Genomic DNA, 22,969 nt, shown 5'->3' with positions numbered 1-22,969 from the left:
TTCTCCCACATTTACAGCTAATTATTTTCCTTCTGGGAAGAAAATGTATTATGCCCAGTATTTTATAGTTCAATATTGTATTTGAACTGCTTGTTTAAACATTTAAAATGTAAATGAATATATACTTGAAGATATAAACAGTGTTTATAATTATATTTTTACAGGGGATGCTGGCATTGGTTCTGAACTGCATTGATCGATTAAATGTATACTATAGTACTGCTCATTTTACAGGGGTTGGTAGAGAAGAAAATGGTGCAGCATGGAAAGAAATTCTAAATCTTCTTTACAAATTATTAGGTGGGTTATACAGTATAAATATTTTGTATATGTTGAAGCAAGTCATGCAGAGTTCAATGAGATTTTGGAGGAAATTTTGAATTAAATCTAAATCAGAGGAACTGATAATTTCCCCCATTAATGAATAGCACATTAAAACCAACACTAAAACTAAATCAACATGTTATTGGATGACACATGGCAATTTACATCATGGTTACGTGTATAAAGTAATTTTAATAATGTACTTTAAAATTTAAAAATGTGGTTTTCAATAGAAGAGAATATTTGTAGTTCAGAGTTGAACTGGAATGTGGGATCCTTGGTGCTCTCTGAGCTTGGTTGCTTTCTTGCAGATATTTCATTACCAAATTAGGTAATGTCATCAGTGCTAAACGTGGTTTCCTTTTATGATTTAGAAATGCATGTGTGTAAAACAAAACAAAAAAACAGGAGAAACAGAATTTGAAGACAAATTAGAAAGATACAAGGCCACATTCTTTTATGCCCTGCTTTCATATTCTTATTTTTCTTCACTGTTATTGTCATTCTCTTTTTGAAGTTTACAAATAATTAACAAATTATTGTTTTTATCTCTCCCTGTTGAAGATTGCTGATTTTTTTCATTGTCATCTACTTTAGCAATGCAGAAGTTGCTGAATAATATTTTTTCTTCTACAGTGCCTTCCGGTTAGTAGGTGGACCTTAGAACTGTGACCCTTTTCTGCAGCTATATGAAATCTTCATCTGTGGAAATTTATGAATGTTAGAGACAGTTTTGAAAACAAACACTTTCATTTGTAGATTTGATCGTGCTTTTTTAAAAAAAAATCAATTGACTAATAAACTCTTACAGAAATAAGCAATGGCTCTGATGTACAAATGTATAGAAAAATAAGTTCTTGATTAGATCAAAATATTTCAAATAATGTACATGTATTGAAATTCATTCTTTATTCATTGATTACAGAATTAAAAGTTTTAGTGTGTTTTACATTTATAATTAGCAGTAATTGGATGTCACTGAGCTTTCAATGACTTTTACGAATAATTTTATATGATTAAATCCAGAACAATGTAACAATGAATTTAGAGCTGGAGATGACTGGTTAATGGTATCAAATGTTTCTCCAATGTCAGAAATATTTAATGCCTATTGGAAGGGTAATCAATTATGCCCAGTGAAGGTGACAATAAACTATATTCCTTTTATATCTAGAATATACAAAAAGGCATATAATGGATATATCCTAAATATCAACATGTAGCTGATGGAGGCACATTTTACATTTTGGCTTTATTCTAAAATATCTGTATCTATACTTAACTAATCATCCCAACTCTATCTTTCAGCTGCTCTCATTTGTGGTAACAGAAATAATTGTGCCCAGTTTTCCAATAATCTTGATTGGTTGATTAGTAAATTGGACAGACTAGAATCTTCTTCAGGTGAGATATACCAGTCTACTCTTCCATAACCTAAAAAAAAGCTATTAACTTTAATTATGGATTTTCATAGAAGAATCCCCCATACTATACATCCAATTTTCAAGCAACAGTTATCCAACACATTAGTTCCTATAATAATATATTGCATTGAGGTATTTACAGTGCAATGCTATTTAGATTTTATCACAACTTTTCAAATAAAAGCTGTTGGTGCTTGGTATAAGAGATTTACACATTTCTTGAATTAATGAGAAATATGTTATTGATCAATTGAGAAAAAATATTGCTGCAATTTAGATCCAGACACAAGCTGGACAGAAACTCTTAAGAATGAATGAAATTCTACTGCTAGATTTAGCTTTAGGGCTAAGGGATTTATGTTTCTAAAGATAGCATCCCTTTCGGTTCAGTTGTTCCTTAATTTGTTATCTGTCCTCAGATAAAAATACCATAAAAGAAAAATCCACATCTAAGCTATTTTGTTTTCTTGAAGCTGGCTGCCTAATTCAGGCATCTTCAATCTTTAAAATTTAAGCATTTTTAAAAGCCTTAAAGAAGGATTTTTTTTTCTTCTTTTTTTACATTTTTCCCAATGTTTGAATTATATGTTATAGATTCTACCCCTGAAACTCAAAATAATCTGTTTGTCCCTGGCATTCAAACAGGTATTTTAGAAGTGTTGCACTGTATATTGATTGAAAGCCCAGAAGCTTTAAATTTGATAGATGAAGGTCATATAAAATCCATCATCTCCCTGCTGGATAAGCACGGACGCAACCATAAGGTATGCTTTAGAAGTGCAAGATGCATCTTTAATATACAACATATTCTATAAATAAAACAAAAATTGTTATAACACCTGTAAATTATATTAAAATAGAAATAAACATATTGTTATAAAAACCTGCTCTTTTGCCATAAAACAAGTGTGAAAATTTAAATTCTCTCAGGAGAATTTCTTTCCGACTGTGGATATATAAGTAACAAATTGGTATATACAGTCCAGACAAAGTTATATAGATGTTATATTATGTTGTGCTCTTATTTTATGAGGTTTTACATGACTTGCACCTCATTCCATCCCATGAGGAGGAGAATTTGTCTATTTTTACAGCCTGTGTGATGTTTTTATATGTTGACTGCTAGAAGGCAGTACAAGATTGTTTTGACCTGTTTGGAGGTGAACAAGTTACAAGATATGTAACTGAGAAAATCCTTTTGGTCCTCTGGAATGTGTAAAGTTCCTATAGAAAAAAATCCACTTGCTAGGAAGTAGCCAAGGATATTAAAAACATTTCACATCTCTTTCAAATTTTAGATAACTACGGCATTGATTATCTTGGATACCATTAGCATCTATGCCAATAAGCTATTTAACAAGCTTAAAAAGCAGAAGGATTTGTGGATTTCAAACATCTCATATATAAATAATTTTTAAAAAGGTTTTGTGTCTCCACTGGCCATATATATAGAATTTCATATTATTGGACATGGACAGCATAATCCTATATATTCTACTTAGTCCCAATGAAGTCAATAGGACTTGGTCCCTAAGTAAGGGAATATGGAATATGGAAACTGCCTAAGTGATGGAACAGAATCTGTTGAAATGCAGTGGAGACATATGCTTATATTTTAAAATAAGAAAAATGTTGTACAGGGTTATTTGTTTAGGGGATAAATTGAAGCAACAGCTTTAGGGCTCAACTCTGTTACTTCTTTTGGCATTTGAAAGGATCTCTTCTATTGTGTTTTTTCAGATAAGCTGTACTAAAACATTTGGGTAAACAAGTAAGAGCCAAAACTTTCCTTAGTATTTCTTAAACAGAAACTGCTCATCAAGCATTTCAGTGAATGCTTGTGAAAGGGCTTGTGGGCAGGGCATATTCTTATCCTTTCACCAGTTTAAGCCCTGCATATTTAAGCCACATCTATTCATTGGGCAAGTTGCCTACTGGATGCCTTTCCATCCTTCCTTTGTCCATTTTTCTTTCCATTCATTTTACATTTTTGACTGAACTGTTTATTATTTACTGATCACTTAAATATTTTGTGTGTGGGGGGGGGAATCCTTCAACTTTCACCTCTATTCCAGCTCTCCTTACTTTAAAAATCCTGAAGTTGTTCTCTCTTAACTACAGACTTGTCTTAGTTGTCATAATCTGTGTGACTCCATTCAATCAGGATGTTGATCTGGTCCTGTCACTGAGGCAGTTTTTTGTGAATTGTTGAATAATTTACAGTATCCATTGACTGTGCCGCTACTCTTAGGTTATCAGCTATGTTCAATATTCTTAACCATGACTGAAAATAAACAGAGAAAAGACTAAAGTGATAGTCAAAAACCTTATAGATAAACAAAAAAAACAACTGTCAGAAAAAAACAGACCTCCAGGTAGTCAAGAAAGTTAAATACATGGGGATATATTTAACAGCAAGAGTGCAACAATAAAAGAAGATAATTATGTAAAACTATTAAAACAAATAAAACTAACCTGGGAAAATGGAAAAATCTACAACTATCAATATTAGGAAGAATAGTGACGGTGAAAATGAACATTTTACCATGGGCCGCCAGTTTGACACTCCTGCTTTATACCTTTCTTTAGAGTGACTTATTACTATAGCTGGTTTTCAATATCACATCTACACTGATCATATCCAAATGTACTGATATTCTTCCAAGTTTGATTCAGCGACATAGAATTCCAACAGGGTTTTTTTTAATAGCAAATTTCATCTTGGATAATTGCCCATTATCTTGAGCTCAGACAAAACAGAGCTTTTAGTGTTTTGCAAAAAAACAAATTCCATCTGTCTCCAGGGCTATGAAATTTGCCTCCATTTCAGTTGCCAGGAATTTGTGCATGTAGTGGATAATAAATTGCCCTGCAATCATTCATTGTGGCTATTGCAAAGATCTGCCATTTTCATCTGTATAACATTTGATGTATTTTCCAATTCTTGACACCTGATGCAGCAATCTTCTCATTCATGCTCTGGTAGTGTCATGTATAGATTACTGCAACATCTTGGTGGAAAGCTTCCCCACCTACTCTTGCTTCATTGACCTGGGTTCAAAATATTGTAGTCTGGATTTTTGTAATCTCCTTTTCCTCTCATGTGTGTATGCACCACAGAATGTGTATAGGGCCTACTTAACTTTGGCCTTTGGGGCACTGATCCCTACTTCATTGTTGAGAAGGTACATCCCCACAAAATGCATTATTTAGCAGGCTTGGTATTTTGGCTATGTCCACTACTCTGACAATAAATTTAAGGTTGAGAGCCTTTCAAGATCTCACCTCACAGCTTTAGAATTACCTCCTTACTCTGTGATTTATGGATGATTTTCTAGTTTTAATGTTGCCTTAAAACCTTTTTGTTTGATGTGGAGGAAAAGAGATATTTCTCTGATAACAGGCTTCTCTGAATTTCATGATCAGGTAAATTAGGTTCAGTTTATACTTAATAAATTATACTTGTTTGGAATTCTGTTCTTTAGAGATGAACTACCAAAGTCTGTAGTATGTAAGTTTTGCAATTTTTTTATTTTCATTAATTAATATTTCTTTATTTTTACTCCATTCTAGAATAAGAATAAGATTAAGAATAAAAGTATAGATATGCCTATCCCAGGTCGTTGGAAAGCGCTCGATAGGTAGACAAAAATGGCCAATCCCAGTCTGAATATCTGGCTGCAATCAACCATAATAATGGTATTAGATTTCTAGCTAGATATCTTTAGAAGTGAAATTAAGACTCCTGGATGAAGACCAGGAAAAGATCCTTTCCATGTTGAAAGCAATACATGAAACTATTCTTTCAGCTTGTGACAAAATAAGACTCAACATAAAAGAACAAGTTGCCAGCTTAGATATACAAACCCAAATTTTGACTACAACCAAAGAACTAACAACACAGAAGATAACAGAAGAAGTGGAACAATCAAATACTAAGACAGAGGATTCAACTGACCAACAAATACAGTTAATGGAAAATCCAGAAAAGGGAGTGACAACACTGAAAATGGGAAAGATTTTCTGTATAAATCAGAAGAAATTTGAGGAGAAAGAAAAAAACGGATTGAATAGAAGATAAACTTATCAGGACAATCATGGGGAACTGGAATAATAGGGAGATGATCTAATGAATACAAATGGGCTAGCCCTTCCAAAAAATGGCAACTAAATGGTGTCTCTTATTTCAAATAATATATATAATAATAGAGGGAGATCTATTTGATGATTTAAAATCATTGACATGGAAGGCTAGTTGTCAAAGGAAGAAAGCCAGAATAAGGCTGAAGAAAATTGAGGTTTTGATTTATTAGAGGGGATTTCCTATTACTAATTAGAGGGTTAAAGGGAGAAGTTGAGATAAGGGGAATTTTGGTCATTAAATTTAAAATATTTGGAAATTAGTTGAAAATAAGGATTCTATTTGTTTAATATTTAAAAATTAGACCCAAAAGAAAAAAAATATGAATATGTTTAATTTATTGATTAACTCAGACAATATATATAATGGTTTTGATTTATTAAAGGGGATAATGTATTATTAATTAGATGATTTAATATGGTGGGAAATAGATAACTTTTAGGAAATAGAACAAGACTATACTCAAATAGATGTGTATTTTGAATATTAGATTCTGTTATGAATTGAGATAAGGGAAACTTTGGTTACCTAAAGCCTGGAAATTATAAATATCAAATGTTAAATTTGAATATTGATAGGAAACTAAAAATTGGGAAAAAATCAATAACGACATTGATTGTCTATAAAGATTAAATGTAAAAGTAATTAAGATATGTATAAGCTAAAAATTTATTGATAAATGTAATAATGATGTTTTTACTTAGTTGATACAATAAGAACTGTATTAGCTTAAATACGAGATAGTAGTTATTAAGGGGAAAAAAGGAAATATTTGATGTTGTAACTTGAGATTTGTAACATTGCTTTTTAAATACCTAAATGTAAAATTAGAAAATTAATAAAATATTATTTTAAAAAAGACTCCTTGAAACTAGCATTTTATTATGCTCTATATAGTTCTAAGACCCACTTCTATGAATATTTTCTAGGTTCTTGATGTCCTGTGCTCTCTTTGTCTCTGTAATGGAGTAGCAGTGCGTGCTAACCAGAACTTAATATGTGACAATCTTCTTCCTCGAAGAGATCTGCTCTTGCAAACACGGCTGGTGAACGATGTGACAAGGTATCATTATATATCAATCATGTTTATTAAAATATTTGATCTCTGTAACAGGGAATGAGCAGAAAAATCAGTCAAAGCTGATATTCTGTGTGAGGATACACAGTAGTTCTCTGTCTGTTGTAGGTTTTGTTGGATCTGTGATTTTGTCAATGATTTTACATGCCTTTATTTATGCATTGCATCACATTCCCTCTTTGACTTCTCAATAAATTTGAGTTATAGGAGAAAGTCTTGAACACAGGAGAGTTGAATATCCTAGAAGGAAAGTGTTTTACTCACTTTAGAAGGATAACTTGACTTTACCCTTATACATTAGATGGTTTGAAAACAGTTTTGATGACTAGTTTACTATTGACATATTAACTATGGTTAGCATGATATCAAGGTATACAGGCATATTTATTTATTTATCAAATTTAGGTACTGCCTATCTCACTTTCAGAATTACTCTGGGCAGTTTATAACTAAAGCATACAGTGAAAATAATATAGCAATACAATATATAAATAAATGGGAGCTAACTAAAAAAAAAAAGAACAACCAAAGATAGAATAAGTTAAAAGGCAGAGGGAACACCTTCCAGACACTAATCATTTCCAGGGTGGAATGTCACTCTTCAAGCTCCAAGTGAGTTGGCAGAGCCAAATTTTGAAAGCCAAGGAAAGTGGGGTGTCACTCTGGGGGAGAATATTCCATAGGGTTGGGGCAAGGGTAGAGAAAGCTCTCTTCCGGAACCCTGAAATTATAGTGTAGTATATATTTTACTGCAGTGTGTTTTAAATGCTCTTCGTTCTCTTCTTTTTTAGTATAAGGCCAAACATATTTCTTGGAATTGCTGAGGGCTCAGCACAGTATAAGAAATGGTACTTTGAACTAATCATTGATCAAGTGGAACCATTTTTGACAGCAAAACCGACACATTTGCGGGTTGGATGGGCCTCAACATCAGGCTATGCTCCTTATCCTGGAGGTGGGGAAGGATGGGGAGGAAATGGTGTTGGTGATGACCTGTACTCCTATGGTTTTGATGGACTTCATCTCTGGTCTGGTAAGAACTGATTTAAAATGTGAATGGCCGCACATATTATGAAGGTTTGCAAAATAGAATTGTTTTCATTTTCTTTTTAAGGATTTTTTTTTTTGCCTCCTTGAAAGAATATTTTTTATCTCTTAATAACACTTGACAGGAAATAAAGAGAGTGCAAAAATAATACTTCATCTATATACTCTTTTGTTTGGCTTTATGTGGGAGCCAAAATGTCTATTTTGCTTGATTTTGTTTAGGAGCTATGCTTAGAATCCAATGAATAACAATCCTGCACAATCCCAGTCTCAATTCTTGAGGATTGTACACTGAAAATTCTTGTTTTGTTAAATCAAAGAAAAAATTAAAAATTCATACTATTGACAACTGAATAATGTAAAGATGAAAAAGGGGTTTTTTGCAGGTTGCATTCAATGCTGCCTGTCTAATTCAAAAATAATTCTATCTATGACTAAAAAGAATGACATGCAAATTTGCATTTAACTATAAGAGACGTCATCCTCCCACAACCATATGATTTCTATGTTTTTTTTTTAATATTCATGGCACTATAAAATTAGGAGTATGCAATTTAAAAGATAATAGTATCGTGATCTGTTAAAAAATTACTTTGTTGTTTCTAAATTGGAATAATATTCTCAAGCATTTCTAAATATTTTTTTTATTTTTTACTCTTTGAAAAATGATTTATTTAATGTGAAAAACAATGATTTTAAATGTGATGGAAATTTCACAGTTCTTCCCCAGCATTTCTTAAATCATTTTTTCTCTACGATTCTCTGCTTATTAGGTCGAATACCCAGGGCTGTTGCATCTGTGAATCAGCATTTATTAGCATCTGATGATGTGGTCAGCTGTTGCTTGGATTTAGGGGTCCCCAGCATTTCTTTCCGTATTAATGGACAACCTGTGCAAGGAATGTTTGAAAACTTTAATACTGATGGCCTTTTTTTCCCTGTGGTGAGCTTCTCAGCTGGTGTCAAGTAAGGAAGATTCTACTTTCATATCAAACAGTTGCACTGAATGTTGTTTAGTACAGTTAATGTACCCTATTCAGAGGTAGTTTGCAGTTGTCAATCATTATCAGAAAATCCAGATTTTTTTAAAAAAACAGAATCATGGAGAATCAAAGCTAACAAGGAGAATTTTGACACCTCCTATTTTTGGTTTGGATTCTCCCAAATCGTATACTAAATGAATTCATTATGAAATGTTGAGCTTTTTCATGATCTATGTGAAATCAGTCACTCTCTTTTATATATATCCCTGGAGAACAGTTTGAACATAATACTATTTTTCTTTGGCAGTGGTGTCAAGAGGTCAAGTTCTCTTCTGACATACAAAGATTAAACAAACAATGATACATTGGTATGGTGTATGATTTATTGGTCTTACCTTTCTATATTCCTCCCTTAAACAACAACATTCCCTTTAAGAGGTTATTCAGCAATACTGTATGGCTATAATATCAGTAATTAAAAACTATATAGATTATTTGTTCCTATTTTATTTTCTATTTCATGATATATACAGTTTTTAGCCATTCTTTATGGTAGTACAAGACAATCTATAGTTTTCCAGATATTGCTGAACTGCAGCTCCACTAATTTACCTAACAGTGAGGGAAGCTGACTTTGATAAGAGGTGGAGAGCTAAAGTTCCCCAACCCAATTTCTTCTTGAAAGTTGCCAGTCTGGAGTTTAGAGCATCAAATGGTGAGGTTCCATTTTAAAATATTTTAAAATATTTTCCATATTTTACACTTCCTAATGTAGCTTCCTCTGATCTGTACACTAGGACAAAAAGGGCAATTTTACAGAATGGATTTTCAAGGATTTTTGGTAGTTTTAGGGACAGTTTGCTCTTACAAAATAAACTTTGGTAACCTGCTCAGTTCAGAAAATGCATCTTAGACATCGTTCTCTTTGAACTCATGTTGCTTCTTAAAGAGTTACCATGTAGCCTAAGAAAACAAATTTTCTCCATTTCATGGTTTTCTCTCCAGACATGTGTATTATATCTGGGATAGAAAATGTAAATAGCAGACTTTTTGCTCCTTAGAAAAACTGAGGGAAATGCTTGGACAAGGAATAAGACAGGGGTCTTCAAACCTGTCCCTTTTATGACTTGTGGACTTCAACTCCCAGAATTCTTCAGCCAGGCATGCTGAGTTGAAATCCACAAGTCATAAAAGGGCCATGTTTGAAGACCCCTGGAATAAGGTTTAAGATAAACTGAATTCAAAGGAGAAAAGTTGATTTGGTGAGTGCATGGGTGTGCATGTCAAGGAAAAACAAAGTCCAGTTGCCTTTTGAAAAAGCATCTTTGGGATGATGTGCATGTCACACGTGTTGGCAACAGATAGGATACTGTTCTTTTCTGGGGGTTGGATGGAAGCAGTCACATAATCCCCCAAAATTTACTTCAGTTTGGTAACAGGCGTAATGTGTGTATCCTGAAAGCAAATCACCTTTTTCTCTTTAAATCTAGATCATTGCCCAGTCCTAAAACCTAATATATTTAGATAGCATATATCCCATTTGCTTGAAGGGTGGTTAAATGTTTATGTAGACTGTCAGTGACTTTCTGTGATAGAAATATTCTTCAGGAAAATTTAAACATTTATTTCTGTTTTAGTACAGTTAGTGAATCACTACCTTATTTTTCAACAAAGTGTCGTTTGTCTGAAATAACCTCCATGAAGTAATTTCTAGTATTATTTTCGAAATCAGATTTACTCTGGTAAGAATATTCACTAAGGAATTATTTTAAGCAATTGACTTCCAACATGAAGAATGCATTCGTAAAACCTTTACTGGAATAATATTATTATGATCTCCAGAGAAATAGTTGTGGCTTTTTCCAAGTTGCAGCAAAATGAAACTTTAAAAATTAATATCTTTATTAGAGTATAAGCTTCTGCAGCTTATATGTTCATGCATCTGATATTATATTATAATATATACCTTAATAAATGCTTTTTTTCTCATCTACGTGCCATATAATCTTTTATTATTGTTTTCACTAATAATAAACTCTGTAAAATAAACCCAATCATTGCTTAAACTAAGAAGCAGGACTTTGATGTATGATTTCACACTTTCAGCAGAAATTGCAAATAGGTTTACAATTATAGGAAATTATATGTTAGTTAAATTAGAACATAATCTTATAAGTATCTGCTTAACTATGGCAGATAAAATGTGACTCCGTATTTGGAGATTGCCAGAGTACTAAAAGAAGTTTGGAAAATCTCTCCAGGGAATTTCAAGGTAGCCCGTTTGCTATTCAGCCATTAGTTGGGTTTTTCAGTGGTATTTTGCTTTCTATTGATCTATACATTTTGTTTACCATACATAAAAATTACAGTAATTGTTGGGCAGGTATAGGTTTTGTGTTTCTGGAAAAGCATTTAAGTTTAGGTAGATAAATGCACTGTGTATTGAAAAATAAAGTGAAAGAATCTAGCAGATACATCAATCTCACTTGCTGAAAGAAAATATAACAGTCTAGATGTGTTGACATGAAAAGTCAACATCTTGGAGATAAATGCCTTCTGTCTTTCATAATTGAACAGGTGGTGTGTTAAATAGTGATGCTGGAGGGCTCCTCTATCTAAGACTCAATGTAGTGTTGCAGGGGAAAAAAGCATATATTTGACATGAAATATCCTCTGGAAATGTCATCACATCTGCTCAGACAGTTAGTAAACAAGCCTAATAAGATGTGTTGAAGTGATTGTTCTGATCATTTGTGTTGTTTCTAGTAGTAAACAGATACTTTTCATTAAATATTATTCTAAATATTTGCATAATTGTGCTTTGTAGTCTTATGCTTCTCTAATGAACTCATAGTTTTCAAGAGAATATCACTTTCAATATATATTTATTTTAATAATAATAATAATAAAGTTGGAAGGAACCTTGGAGGTCATCAAATCCAACCCCCTGCTCAGGCAGGTAACCCTATACCATTTCAGACAAATGGCTGTCCAGTTTCTTCTTAAAAACTTCCTGTGTTGGAGCATTCACTGCTTCTGGAGGCAGGTTGTTCCACTGGTTAATTTTTCTAACTGTCAGGAAGTTTCTCCTTAGTTCTAGGTTGCTTCTCTCCTTGATCAGTTTCCATCTGTTGCTTCTTGTCCTGCCTTCAGGCGCTTTGGAAAATAGCTTGACTCCCTCTTCTCTGTGGCAGCCCCTGAGATATTGGAACACTGCTATCATGTCCCCCCTCGTCCTTCTCTTCATTAAACTAGACATACAGTATCCAATTCCATCAACCTTTCCTTATATGTTTTATCCTCCAGTCCCCTAATCATCTTTGTTGTTGTTCACTGTACTCTTTCTAGAGTCTCAACATCTTTTTTACATCGTGGTGACCAAAACTGGATGCAGTATTCCAAGTGTGGCCTTACCAAGCATTGTAGAGTGGTATTAATACTTCGCGTGATCTTGATTCTATCCCTCTGTTAATGCAGCCTAGCACTGTGTTGGCTTTTTAGGCAGCTGCAGCACATTGCTGGCTCATATTTAAATGATTGTCCACTAGGACTCCGAGATCCCTCTCAATAGTTACTACTATTGAGCAAGGTACTCTTTATACTATACCTATACATTTGTTTTTTCTTGCCTAAATGTAGAACCTTACTTTTTTCACCATTGAATTTCATTTTGTTAGATAGCGCCCAGTGTTCAAGTCTGTCAGATCCTCCTGTATCTTAAGCCTGTCTTCTGGAGTGTTGGTTATTCCTGCCAGCTTGGTGTCATCTGCAAATTTGATGAGTTCCCCATCTATCCCCTCATCCAATCATTGATGAAGATGTTGAAGAGCACTGGGCCCAGAACAGAGCCCTGGGGCACNTGTTGGCTTTTAGTAATGACTTTGTTTGCCTGTAGGTGTTCGCTGATTCGTTGTTTGATTATCTTTTCCAGAATCTTCCCAGGTATTGAGGTCAGGCTGATAGGTCTGTAATTTCCTGGATCCATTTTTTTTCCTTTTTTGAAGATGGGAACTACATCAGCTCTTTTCCAGTCCTCTGGTAGTTCCCCAGTGCTCCAGGGTCTTTTAAAAATATAGTTCAGTGGTTCTGAGATCACATCTGCCAGTTCCTTGAGAACCTTGGGATGTAATCCATCTGATCCTGGTGATTTGAACTCGTCTAGGCTGGACAGGTGCTCACTTACCATTTTCTTGCCTATCTTAAATTGTGTTTCTATTCTGTTTTTTATGGCACTATTTTTGATAGGTTGGTCTGCTTTTTCCCTTTGTGTAAAGACAGATGCGAAAAACAAGTTAAATAGTTTTGCTTTCTCCCTGTTGCTTTTCACCTTCTTGCCACTTTCACCCACTAATGGACCAATCATTTCCTTCACGTTTTTCTTGTTTTTTACATGTTGAAAGAAGCTTTTTTTTTTGTTATTTTTGACTTTGGTCGCAAGCCTTAGTTCATTTTGAGCCTTAGCTTTCCTCACTTCATCTTTGCAGGCTCGGGCTATTTGCTGATATTCTGACTTAGTTATGTGTCCCTCTTTCCACTTTCTATACTTGTCCTTTTTATCTTTCAATTTTATGTCTTTTACTTTGTATATGAATAACAGAATTAAGACATTTATTATGGAAATCATGGTATATTTTAATTTTCTGGAAATCTCATTATAAATAATATTCTTTTAAAAGATTACATATTAGAAACAACAACAGAATAACTAGGTATCTAATTCTCATGTATATTTTAGTATTACTAAAGTCTTTCCTTTCTTTACTCAAAGAGATTATCCCACATATTTTAACTATTGTTCAACATACACTATTACTTTTACAAAGAATGTGAGGCACATTAGATAGTAATTAATTCCATTTTATTATATATGCTTTTCTGGAGCTCAGTATACTTTAGCAGACCTGTGAAATGAAATTCTGAGAAGGGGGTTCTTCTGTTAATAAAATTCTTCATGGGCTTGGGTGCAAAGGATGATTCTTGAGATCATATTTTAGGTTAAATTCATGATGGGTGAAACATATTAAATATTTAAATACAAAGAGAAAAATCATAACCCTGAATACATGTCTACCTTATCTCTCTATTCCGGTTATCAGCCTTGACAGACAATGATAATGTCTGAAAATGTAGTGAAGGCTAGTCAAGAAAACTATTGGCCAATCAAAATCACATTCTTGATGAGATGAAGGCTTCATGATGAATCTTCATTTGACAATATCTATAAGCCAGAGAGGAAGATTTTCTAAGTTTCTAATATCTGATAATGTCAGCAGCTTTGCTTTGGTAGGACACACATTTCTATTCTTCCAGGAATCTATGCAAATAAATAGGAGTCTTCTGAATACTTTCTCTTGACTCCTATCTGGGCATTCCTAAAACTTCTGGTCCTCTTCTTCAAACCTGCCTGGTCTGGTAGGCTCTAAATGCTGCCGTGACCTATTCAACTCTCACTTATCATAAACTGATGAGATTCCATGGAAATATCCATCCCTTTAACATTGTAGTCTCCAGCTTTTATTTTTCCTAATTGTCTGCTTGTCTTCATCTTAGCAATATCTTCTTATCTTACCCTCACACTTCATATTGGTTGTGGCTGCAATAGTTATGCTATGAAGGCAAACACAAAAAGTAATGTACACAAGTTATTTTAGCCACATGCTGAGTTTTAGGTTACAGTAAGGCATATTATTCTCCCAAGTGTTGGATAGGATGAGGTCAGAGTAGCATGGTAAGATTGAGAGTTTCATCAGGCAAGTGTGGCTGTAGTGCCAGAAGAGAAACAACTGGAGAAAATCATGACATATAAGGAACTGCAAATAGAAGTAGAATAACTGTGGCAAAAGAAGCAAAGATAGTACCAACACTAATAAGTGCATTGGGTGCACTCCCAAAACATCTGGAGCATCATTTGAACACCATTATGATTGACAAAATTACCATCAATCAATTGCAAAAGGCAGCTTTACTTCAAACAGCTTACATTCTGCAACAATACCTTTAACAAAGACATGTCAAACACAAGGCCTGGGGGCCAGATGCGACCCGCAAAGTGGTTTCATATGGCCCGTGAAGCCATCCTGGAAACAGTGAGGGAACGGCCCCCACTGCTTTGGCCCTGGCCCAGGCCATTCGGCCGGGAGCCAATGTACAATTTTGTGGTGGCCATCTATGCTGAAACGCATTCAGTCTCCCTCTGACTTTGCCCTGGTACCCATCATGAACAACCTGGCTAAGGAGAACAAGCACTGCAGCAGCAGCCTTGAGGAGGAGGTAGTGCAGCTGGGCACCCCCTTGGGGAAGTGGGCTTGGGCTTGGTACATGGGTGCTTCAGGGCCAGGCTGGGCATTTGACCTCTGCTGCCCAGGGCTCTGGGCAGCCCGCACCACCATCCAGCCCCCCCCATGGCCTGAGAGGAACAGTGAGGCTTCTCCAATGGACCATGCCTTGGCACTTGCCCTGGTCCCACCCCCTTCTCCAAAGACTCTCAGATCTGTCCCACTCCTGCCCAGGCCCCCACAGGCACCATTGACGCGAACAATGTAGAGCTGGTCATGCCCACCCAGTAGGCCACACCCACTCCCTCCACGCCCACCCAGTAGGCTGCACCCACCCTGGCCACACCCACCCGGCCCCCCAACTGCAATGCTGATGTGGCCCTCAATGAAATTGAGTTTGACACCCCTGCTTTAACACCATCAAACAACAACATCTGTCTATCCCAGGTCATTGGGAAAGACTCAAAGATGGATAAAAATGCCAAATCCAGTGTAAATATCTGGTTGACTATGCAGCCAACTGCAATAATAACAACTTAGAAAATTATTTAGAATAACTTAGAAAAAAAACTTAGAAAATCTATGCATTGACAACATTTCCAGATGTAAGCTGTTCCAAATAAAGGAAATTAAAAATAAATTTAAAAGAGTAAAGTGTACCTTTTCACTTATTTTCTATCATTAATTGGCTTGAAAATGAGTTTTTGAGATAAAAAGGGAATTTTTATATTGAATTAATTGAGTGTGGTGACCTACGATGACCATTTTTTTTTTAAAAAAAAAAAACTTCCTTAAATATTATTACCATTTTTTTGTATTTCCATTTCTTTAGAGTGCGTTTCTTAATGGGTGGCCGCCATGGAGAATTCAAGTTTTTACCTCCTACTAGCTATGCACCTTGCTATGAAGCTTTGCTTCCAAAAGAAAAGATGAAATTGGAACCAGTAAAAGAATATAAGAGGGATTCTGAAGGAATTAGAGATTTGCTTGGTACTACTCAGTTTCTTTCTCAGGCTAATTTTATTCCTTGTCCAATTGATACCAACCAGGTAAGTTTAATTAAAATATCATAACACATATAATGACTGAACATTTAATTTATCAGGATATTTTTATTACTAGTAAACCATTTTTAGATTTTATTATGTTTTCTGATCATTAGTTGGAAAACATGGAGGATATGGCTGCAAAATTTTATCTTGATAAAAGTTTACATATTTTCTTCATAGATTGTTTTGCCTTTCCATCTTGAAAAGATAAGAGACAAGCTTGCTGAAAATATTCATGAACTCTGGGGAATGAATAAAATAGAACTTGGTTGGACCTATGGCAAGGTATACTTATGAAGAATTCTTTGTGAGAAAATCACTCATTGCATGACTTTATTTAATTACAGGAAACAGATATATTCTTGACACAATAATAGTGAAGGTTGCTTTCTCATTACAAAGTTGAAATCAGAAGAATTGTGTCGTGGGGGAGAAAACATTATTCTTTCTTTCCCAAATACAAAACTAAGGTGTTATATAAAAAGGAATTCAGCTTAGAGAAAATTAAAATAGTAATAGATTTTCTCTGAAAGAGGAAAATTCTGATTTCTTTGTGCTCAGCTCTAGAGCCTCCTTCAACAGAACTGGAGAATACGTAGTAGTAAATAACTAAGGGAATATTGTGATCATGCAGATATTTTCACTTCATCACATAGTAATATCAATAGTCTTTGAAATATGAGACCATAATTTATTGTTAGACCATAACAGAAGTCTGTAACCTCTATACAGGCCATAAGTGCAGTTTTTAGGGTTTGCAATATGGTTTTTAGGAGGTGGATCTGCAACTACAAGAGATATATTCAGTAGGGCCAATAGTCCTACATGGGAGACTACTTGAGAATTCCAGAACTATTGATTAAATTTTGGAAAATTAAAATGTCAGAAGAATAGCATAAGACTGATATGAAAACTGAATGGATGCATTCACCATGAGCTGAGCTCAAAGTGAAGGCGTCTTGTATTTGCCCTGGAAGCAGAGGAACCTCACACCATTTTTATTTCCCTGCTTCGTGCTTTGTCATTGCAAAATGACATTTACTGATTTGCAGTCTCATGTTTACTTATTGGCAGTCCTGAGGAATATTACAAAACAAATAGTTGGAGCTTTAATAGCTGGAACATTCAGGGGAGGAAAAATGCCCACAATGACAGGGTAATAAATAAGTCCACTTTATGGCTTATGGATTGTTCCAGCCATAAATAGAGGTTACGTGGCAACCTAAATGCCTGATAACAAAGTTCAAATCCAAAACTTTTGCCAAAGTCACTCTTACAAGTTCTTCTCCTTCCATAATTTGGCCCATAGTTTGGTCTTCTTGTTGTTGTTATGGCCTTCTTTTCCTGATTTGATTAAGTACCATCAAGTCATTTTCAACTCCTAGTGACCATATTTTGCATCATATATTTTTGTAATATTAGTTTTCAACTTTCAACCCTCCCTCATTTTCTTCATTCCAAATAGGGTTCACCATATCCATCTCTAAAAAATCACCATTTCTCACAGCCAGTTCTGTCTTAGTTAAAAGCCCATGTCATCTGCCCAAAGTCGCTTCGAATCATGAGATGGGCAGCATATAAATTTAATAAATGAATAAATAAATAAATAAATAAATAAATAATCTTCTCCTTTGAAGCATGCCATTTTATTGATGTTCCTTCCCATGATTTCAAAAGGTTCACACTTAGCCAATGGCCTTAAAGTTGCTTTATATGACTAAGTATAAGTCAAAAGAAATGCTGAATATTATGAGTCATCAAAGTTTAGTTCTACAAAGCATCAATTATATCTAGACTATACAGTAAGTTATAACATTTCTGTGTTAAGAACATTGTAGTATAATTTCCTGCTGCAGTTAGAATTGCTCCTGATATATCAAACTACACACCACTTTTTGAACAGCAGCTGAACAATGCAGGTCACAATCCTAGAATTTGCTGTAACATATATGACATTTATACACAGCTTATAGCATAAATATCTAGATGAGTTTTCCAAAGGCCATGCTGACATAATGGAATAATAACCTTGTCTTGGAGAACACCTGATTGAGGAAAGCTATTCTGCTTTAAAACTCTGATGGATGACTGATTTATTTGCAGAAAAAGGGGTTTATTTTTGTTGAGCAGAAGTTGCTCTAAAGTTACTTACAGTCTCTTTCATACATTGTAGATACGAGACGATAATAAAAGGCAGCATCCTTGTCTGGTGGAATTTTCAAAATTGCCTGAAACAGAGAAGAACTATAATCTGCAAATGTCAACCGAAACTCTAAAGTGAGTCACAAAACAGAAGGAAAACTATTCTGTAAAGATCAATTCCCTAAGAAAGCATTCTGTTTAGTTACTTTTTATGGGCCATCTCCAGACTTAATCATGTTCAGGACTAAGCCATTGATACAAATGGTACTAGTTAATCCAGACAAATTCATCTTTCTGATTTCAGCTGATCTGGATTTATGAGAAAGGATCTGGAAATTGTATCTAAGAAATAGACCAGAGGGGTACCTGCATACAAGATAATAGTGGAGGGAGATTAATTTCTAATGGCAGGCTCTCAACTCTTTATTTTTATACAAGAGACTACCAGGAAGTACTAGGGCTGTAGGCTAGGCAGGAAACTTGAAAGTTTCCTGGAAAAGGACTATGGCAAACTATTCTGGTACTGTTGCCAGAACACAGCACAGACTTGCTCATGAAATCACTATGAAACGTCCATTAATTTGACCACAACCTGAAGGAACCTTAACAAATAAGCAATACGTTTACTCCCCATTAGCATTATTCAGGAGAATAATTGATTTTGAAGGTTTTTTTCTCTCTTTGAAATGGTAAATTTCATTTCTGATCTTAAGTTTTCTTCTACATGAGGTAACATATATCTGATAAATATTTCCATTTCATTCACAATTAAATCTGCACATTCACTTCATTCATCGACTCCAAAATCGTATCATCTTCATTCAGATATATTGCATTCTTCTCCTTTCTGCTAGTTTGCCAGAGAGACAGCATATCTATCTCTTCTTTTATTCCCATTATAATTTCATGTACTACTTATATTCAAAATGACAATCTTCCATATTCTGTGGTCATCACCGAGATCCATTAATATTGACCTCTACTATCCATTATAACTTGGTCAAAAAGAGTTTGACATAATACTTTTTAATAAGATAAAGAAGGCACAGGGTAAATGACTAGCCTTAGCTGTGTTCATACCATGTGCAGCATACTTTGCTAATAGTATGAAAATGTTTTTGGCACATTTTAGATCAATTCAAGTTTATCCCAAACATGCTAATACTATTGCATGCAAACTAAAATGTCTAATCTAAAGGCTCCCTTGCAACTATCCCAATAGCTAGGATGCAATATGCTGATGCACATTTAGAACACATGCTATTCTTACATTTTACAATTGGTTCTATTTTTATAGAACTCTTTTGGCCCTTGGATGCCATGTCGTTCATGTAAATCCAGGGGCAGAAGAAGATCTAAAGAAAATCAAGCTTCCTAAAAAGTAAGATCATTTATAGCAATGATTGCCACAACTTGTTTTACGTGACGTTTTTCAGGTGAAGTGTTAAACACAGAGAAATCAGTAATTAACTTTATGTTTCTGGGCACAAGCAAACATTTTGTGGTACTGCCTCTTGTGGATAAGGATAGGCAGTAGAACATATTTTTAATACCAAGTCATTCTGTTTAATAGTTCAAGTCTGCCTCTGATGCATGGCAGTTCTAATGGCCAAGCTATAGGGTTTATTTAACCATAAAAGAGTTCAGAATGTAAATATTAGTAATCAGACTCACAATCCCACCATATAAATTGGACATGTTTATTTACTTGCAATAGGGACTCATAATCTCATTTCCGAAGAGTTGTTTGTCCTTATTTGGAAGAATATGAGGGATGCATCATTATTGATCTATGGTAGCTATACACCAATAATCTCTCCTTCTCTTGGGAATTATTTGGTTTGTATGAATTTAAAATGAAAGAAGATAGAACAGATTTATTTGGATTTAAAATTCCTATTAATAATTCATGTAAGCTAAATGTTTACTAAATTATAGATGTACACAGAATATTCTCAACAGCTCTTTTGTTAATTAAAATGTAGGTCCATCTTTTTTCTGGTTTACAGTTACATGATGACAAATGGGTACAAGCCAGCTCCTCTTGATCTTTCTGAGGTTAAATTGTTACCTTCACAAGAAATATTAGTTGATAAACTTGCAGAGAATGCACATAATGTCTGGGCAAAAGAAAGAATAAAACAAGGCTGGACCTATGGTATTCAGCAGGTAAAAATAACTTTAAGAAAGATTTAAAAAAATGTTTGGATGATTATAAAGAAAGGACCATATCTAGCCGACTCAATATTATTAGGTAATATGCTTATTTCTTAATTAATACTTAATTCTTGATAACTATTGTACTTATCTGAAAAACCTGGAGTTGTGTATGCAATTGTGTATAGTAGGATGGCCTGTATTAAATAAAAAAAACACATTTAGTTTCCGTGTGTTTTGGAGCATAAATTATATTTATTTATTTAGTGCAGTTTGAAAACAACCCAATTCCTAAATGACTCTGAATGGCTTATTATTGAAAGAAAAACAACAGATACAGTATAGAGAAGAAAAACTCCGCATTGATGCATAGAATGGATTCCAATGTAGTGGTGCAATCTGTTCTAGAGATTAAGAGATTCTTTGGCAATCATTTGGGGGAGAAAAGCAAAAGAAAGTCCTGTTCAAAAACTGAATATATCTAATTATACTCCTAGAAAATAGAAATTTAAGTATTACAATGTACTGTTCTAAATATCTCTGTATAACCTGAACACTATATTTGTTGCAACTATTCTTTTTAGGATCTTAAAAACAAACGGAATCCTCGGCTGGTTCCTTATGTGTTATTGGATGAACGCACTAAAAAATCAAATAGAGATAGTCTTCGTGAGGCTGTTCGGACCTTTGCTGGATATGGATATAATATTGAGGCCCCAGATCAGGAACTAGGTATGTTAATAAATATTTTGTTATTAGCATTTTTGGAAGCACAAAAGTATTTGTAACATGTTTTTATGTTCCTTTAACCTTCAAGAATACTCTGTAGGATTTTGATATTTGAGTATGTTGATATTTGAGTCTAAGAGGAGAAGAATTTATTTACCCAATGTGACCAATTCAGTGATTGAGGGGCACCCAAAATCTCTTTGGTTGCTATTGTCTTCTTTCCCAAGCCAAAATATGAAAAGAGTTTTCACATGGAAGGAATGCAGCATCTTTCCCTACTTAATGAAAGTTTGCAACTTCTCAGCCTTCTTTACTTATTCACTGTGTGTTATCCTACCGTCCTTTCCAAATATAGGTTGCTTTGTTTGTTTGTTTTACTTTGAGAAGAAGGAGAGACAATGAGAGGAAAAAAGAAAGCGCAGAGGCTATGTGTCATGATTCAAGAAAGGATAGCTAAAGGGAAAAAGCTTTACTTTTCTGAAAAATGTTGCTTCTTTAAGTGGAGCAGGTGTACTTGAATATTAAAACAGCCTCACTCTGAATTTTAATTTCTACAAGTGACACATTCTTGCTTCTGTACAATATATGTTTATACAATTACCATACCAAATATAATTACTAACAATATAAGTAAGTAATTATTCTATGGCTCTTCAACATTTTTTTTCTGAATACAAATATCTGGTGTGTTAGAGCATCTGGACTGCGGGTCAGACATGTCAAGATGGGAGTTTAATCACAATGTTGCAGCCCCCATCTTTTTTTTTTGACACTCCCCCATACGTGCCCTTGCTGATATGTTCAGTTACAATAATTTCTTGTATTGTATTTTTCACAGCTGACCAAACAGTGGAAAAAGTGAGCATTGATAAGATACGTTTCTTCAGAGTGGAGAAATCTTATGCAGTTAAGACTGGAAAGTGGTATTTTGAATTTGAAGCTGTAACTGGAGGGGATATGCGTGTTGGATGGGCAAGGCCAGGCTGCCAACCTGACATAGAACTAGGAGCTGACGACCAAGCATTTGTATTCGAAGGCTCAAAAGTTAGTGCGTTTAATTATAATGGGTTTATATAGCATAGGACAGTTCATAGAGTTTTAGGTTCTGGGCACAATTACGCATTCATACTAAATTCAGTCAATTGTGGGATGAAGCATATACTGTAAAGCTTTAACTTCCAGTAGGCAAAATTTATTTTGAGTTAAGTGCCCTCTCATAGCTGGACAAGTCATGCAAATATCATAATTCAGTATAAAATAAGAGTTACCTTCCCTCCCCTCCCTACTCAGTGTTGCAAAAAAAAGAATTTAGGTTCCATTATGAATATAATTGCCAAAATCTTTAGAGTTGCTCTCCTTTTCTTGTTTGATTTCCATTATTCTCACATCATTGATGGAGTATGAGTTGATGATGTCATGAAGTCTTGCCAATATTCTTTATGCACAAAGATTTATTGGATTACAGGTTTGTCCTGGCAAAAGTATGTTTGGCTCAGAATTTCTAAATAGAATACAGTTACTTTTAATCTGGTAACTGTACCTAAATTCTGCCAGAATTCATTCATCCTTTCTTTCTTTCTTTCTTTCTTTCTTTCTTTCTTTCTTTCTTTCTTTCTTTCT

General features: G+C 34.4%; 1 protein-coding gene across 1 annotated transcript in view; it reads left to right on the top strand.

Annotated features, from left to right (window-relative positions):
• The window catches only part of LOC107290407 (ryanodine receptor 3-like), a gene marked incomplete at its 3' end in the record, with an annotated part of 194,223 nt that overhangs the window by 99,315 nt on the left and 71,939 nt on the right, over positions 1–22,969 (top strand). Inside the window, exons 14-26 of the mRNA XM_015819286.1 lie at positions 165–300; positions 1,633–1,728; positions 2,394–2,512; positions 6,819–6,952; positions 7,759–8,000; positions 8,788–8,980; positions 16,105–16,321; positions 16,502–16,606; positions 18,495–18,598; positions 19,761–19,844; positions 20,473–20,632; positions 21,205–21,352; positions 22,188–22,393. Of these exons, the coding sequence (XP_015674772.1) occupies positions 165–300; positions 1,633–1,728; positions 2,394–2,512; positions 6,819–6,952; positions 7,759–8,000; positions 8,788–8,980; positions 16,105–16,321; positions 16,502–16,606; positions 18,495–18,598; positions 19,761–19,844; positions 20,473–20,632; positions 21,205–21,352; positions 22,188–22,393 (1,944 nt within the window). The remainder of the gene's footprint in view (positions 1–164; positions 301–1,632; positions 1,729–2,393; positions 2,513–6,818; positions 6,953–7,758; positions 8,001–8,787; positions 8,981–16,104; positions 16,322–16,501; positions 16,607–18,494; positions 18,599–19,760; positions 19,845–20,472; positions 20,633–21,204; positions 21,353–22,187; positions 22,394–22,969) is intronic.

Source organism: Protobothrops mucrosquamatus, unplaced genomic scaffold, assembly GCF_001527695.2.
Source record: "Protobothrops mucrosquamatus isolate PMUCROS unplaced genomic scaffold, P.Mucros_1.0 scaffold885, whole genome shotgun sequence".
Taxonomy (NCBI): domain Eukaryota; kingdom Metazoa; phylum Chordata; class Lepidosauria; order Squamata; family Viperidae; genus Protobothrops; species Protobothrops mucrosquamatus.
Note: the sequence above shows the minus strand (reverse complement) of the source record. Positions and strands in the feature narration are given on the sequence as shown.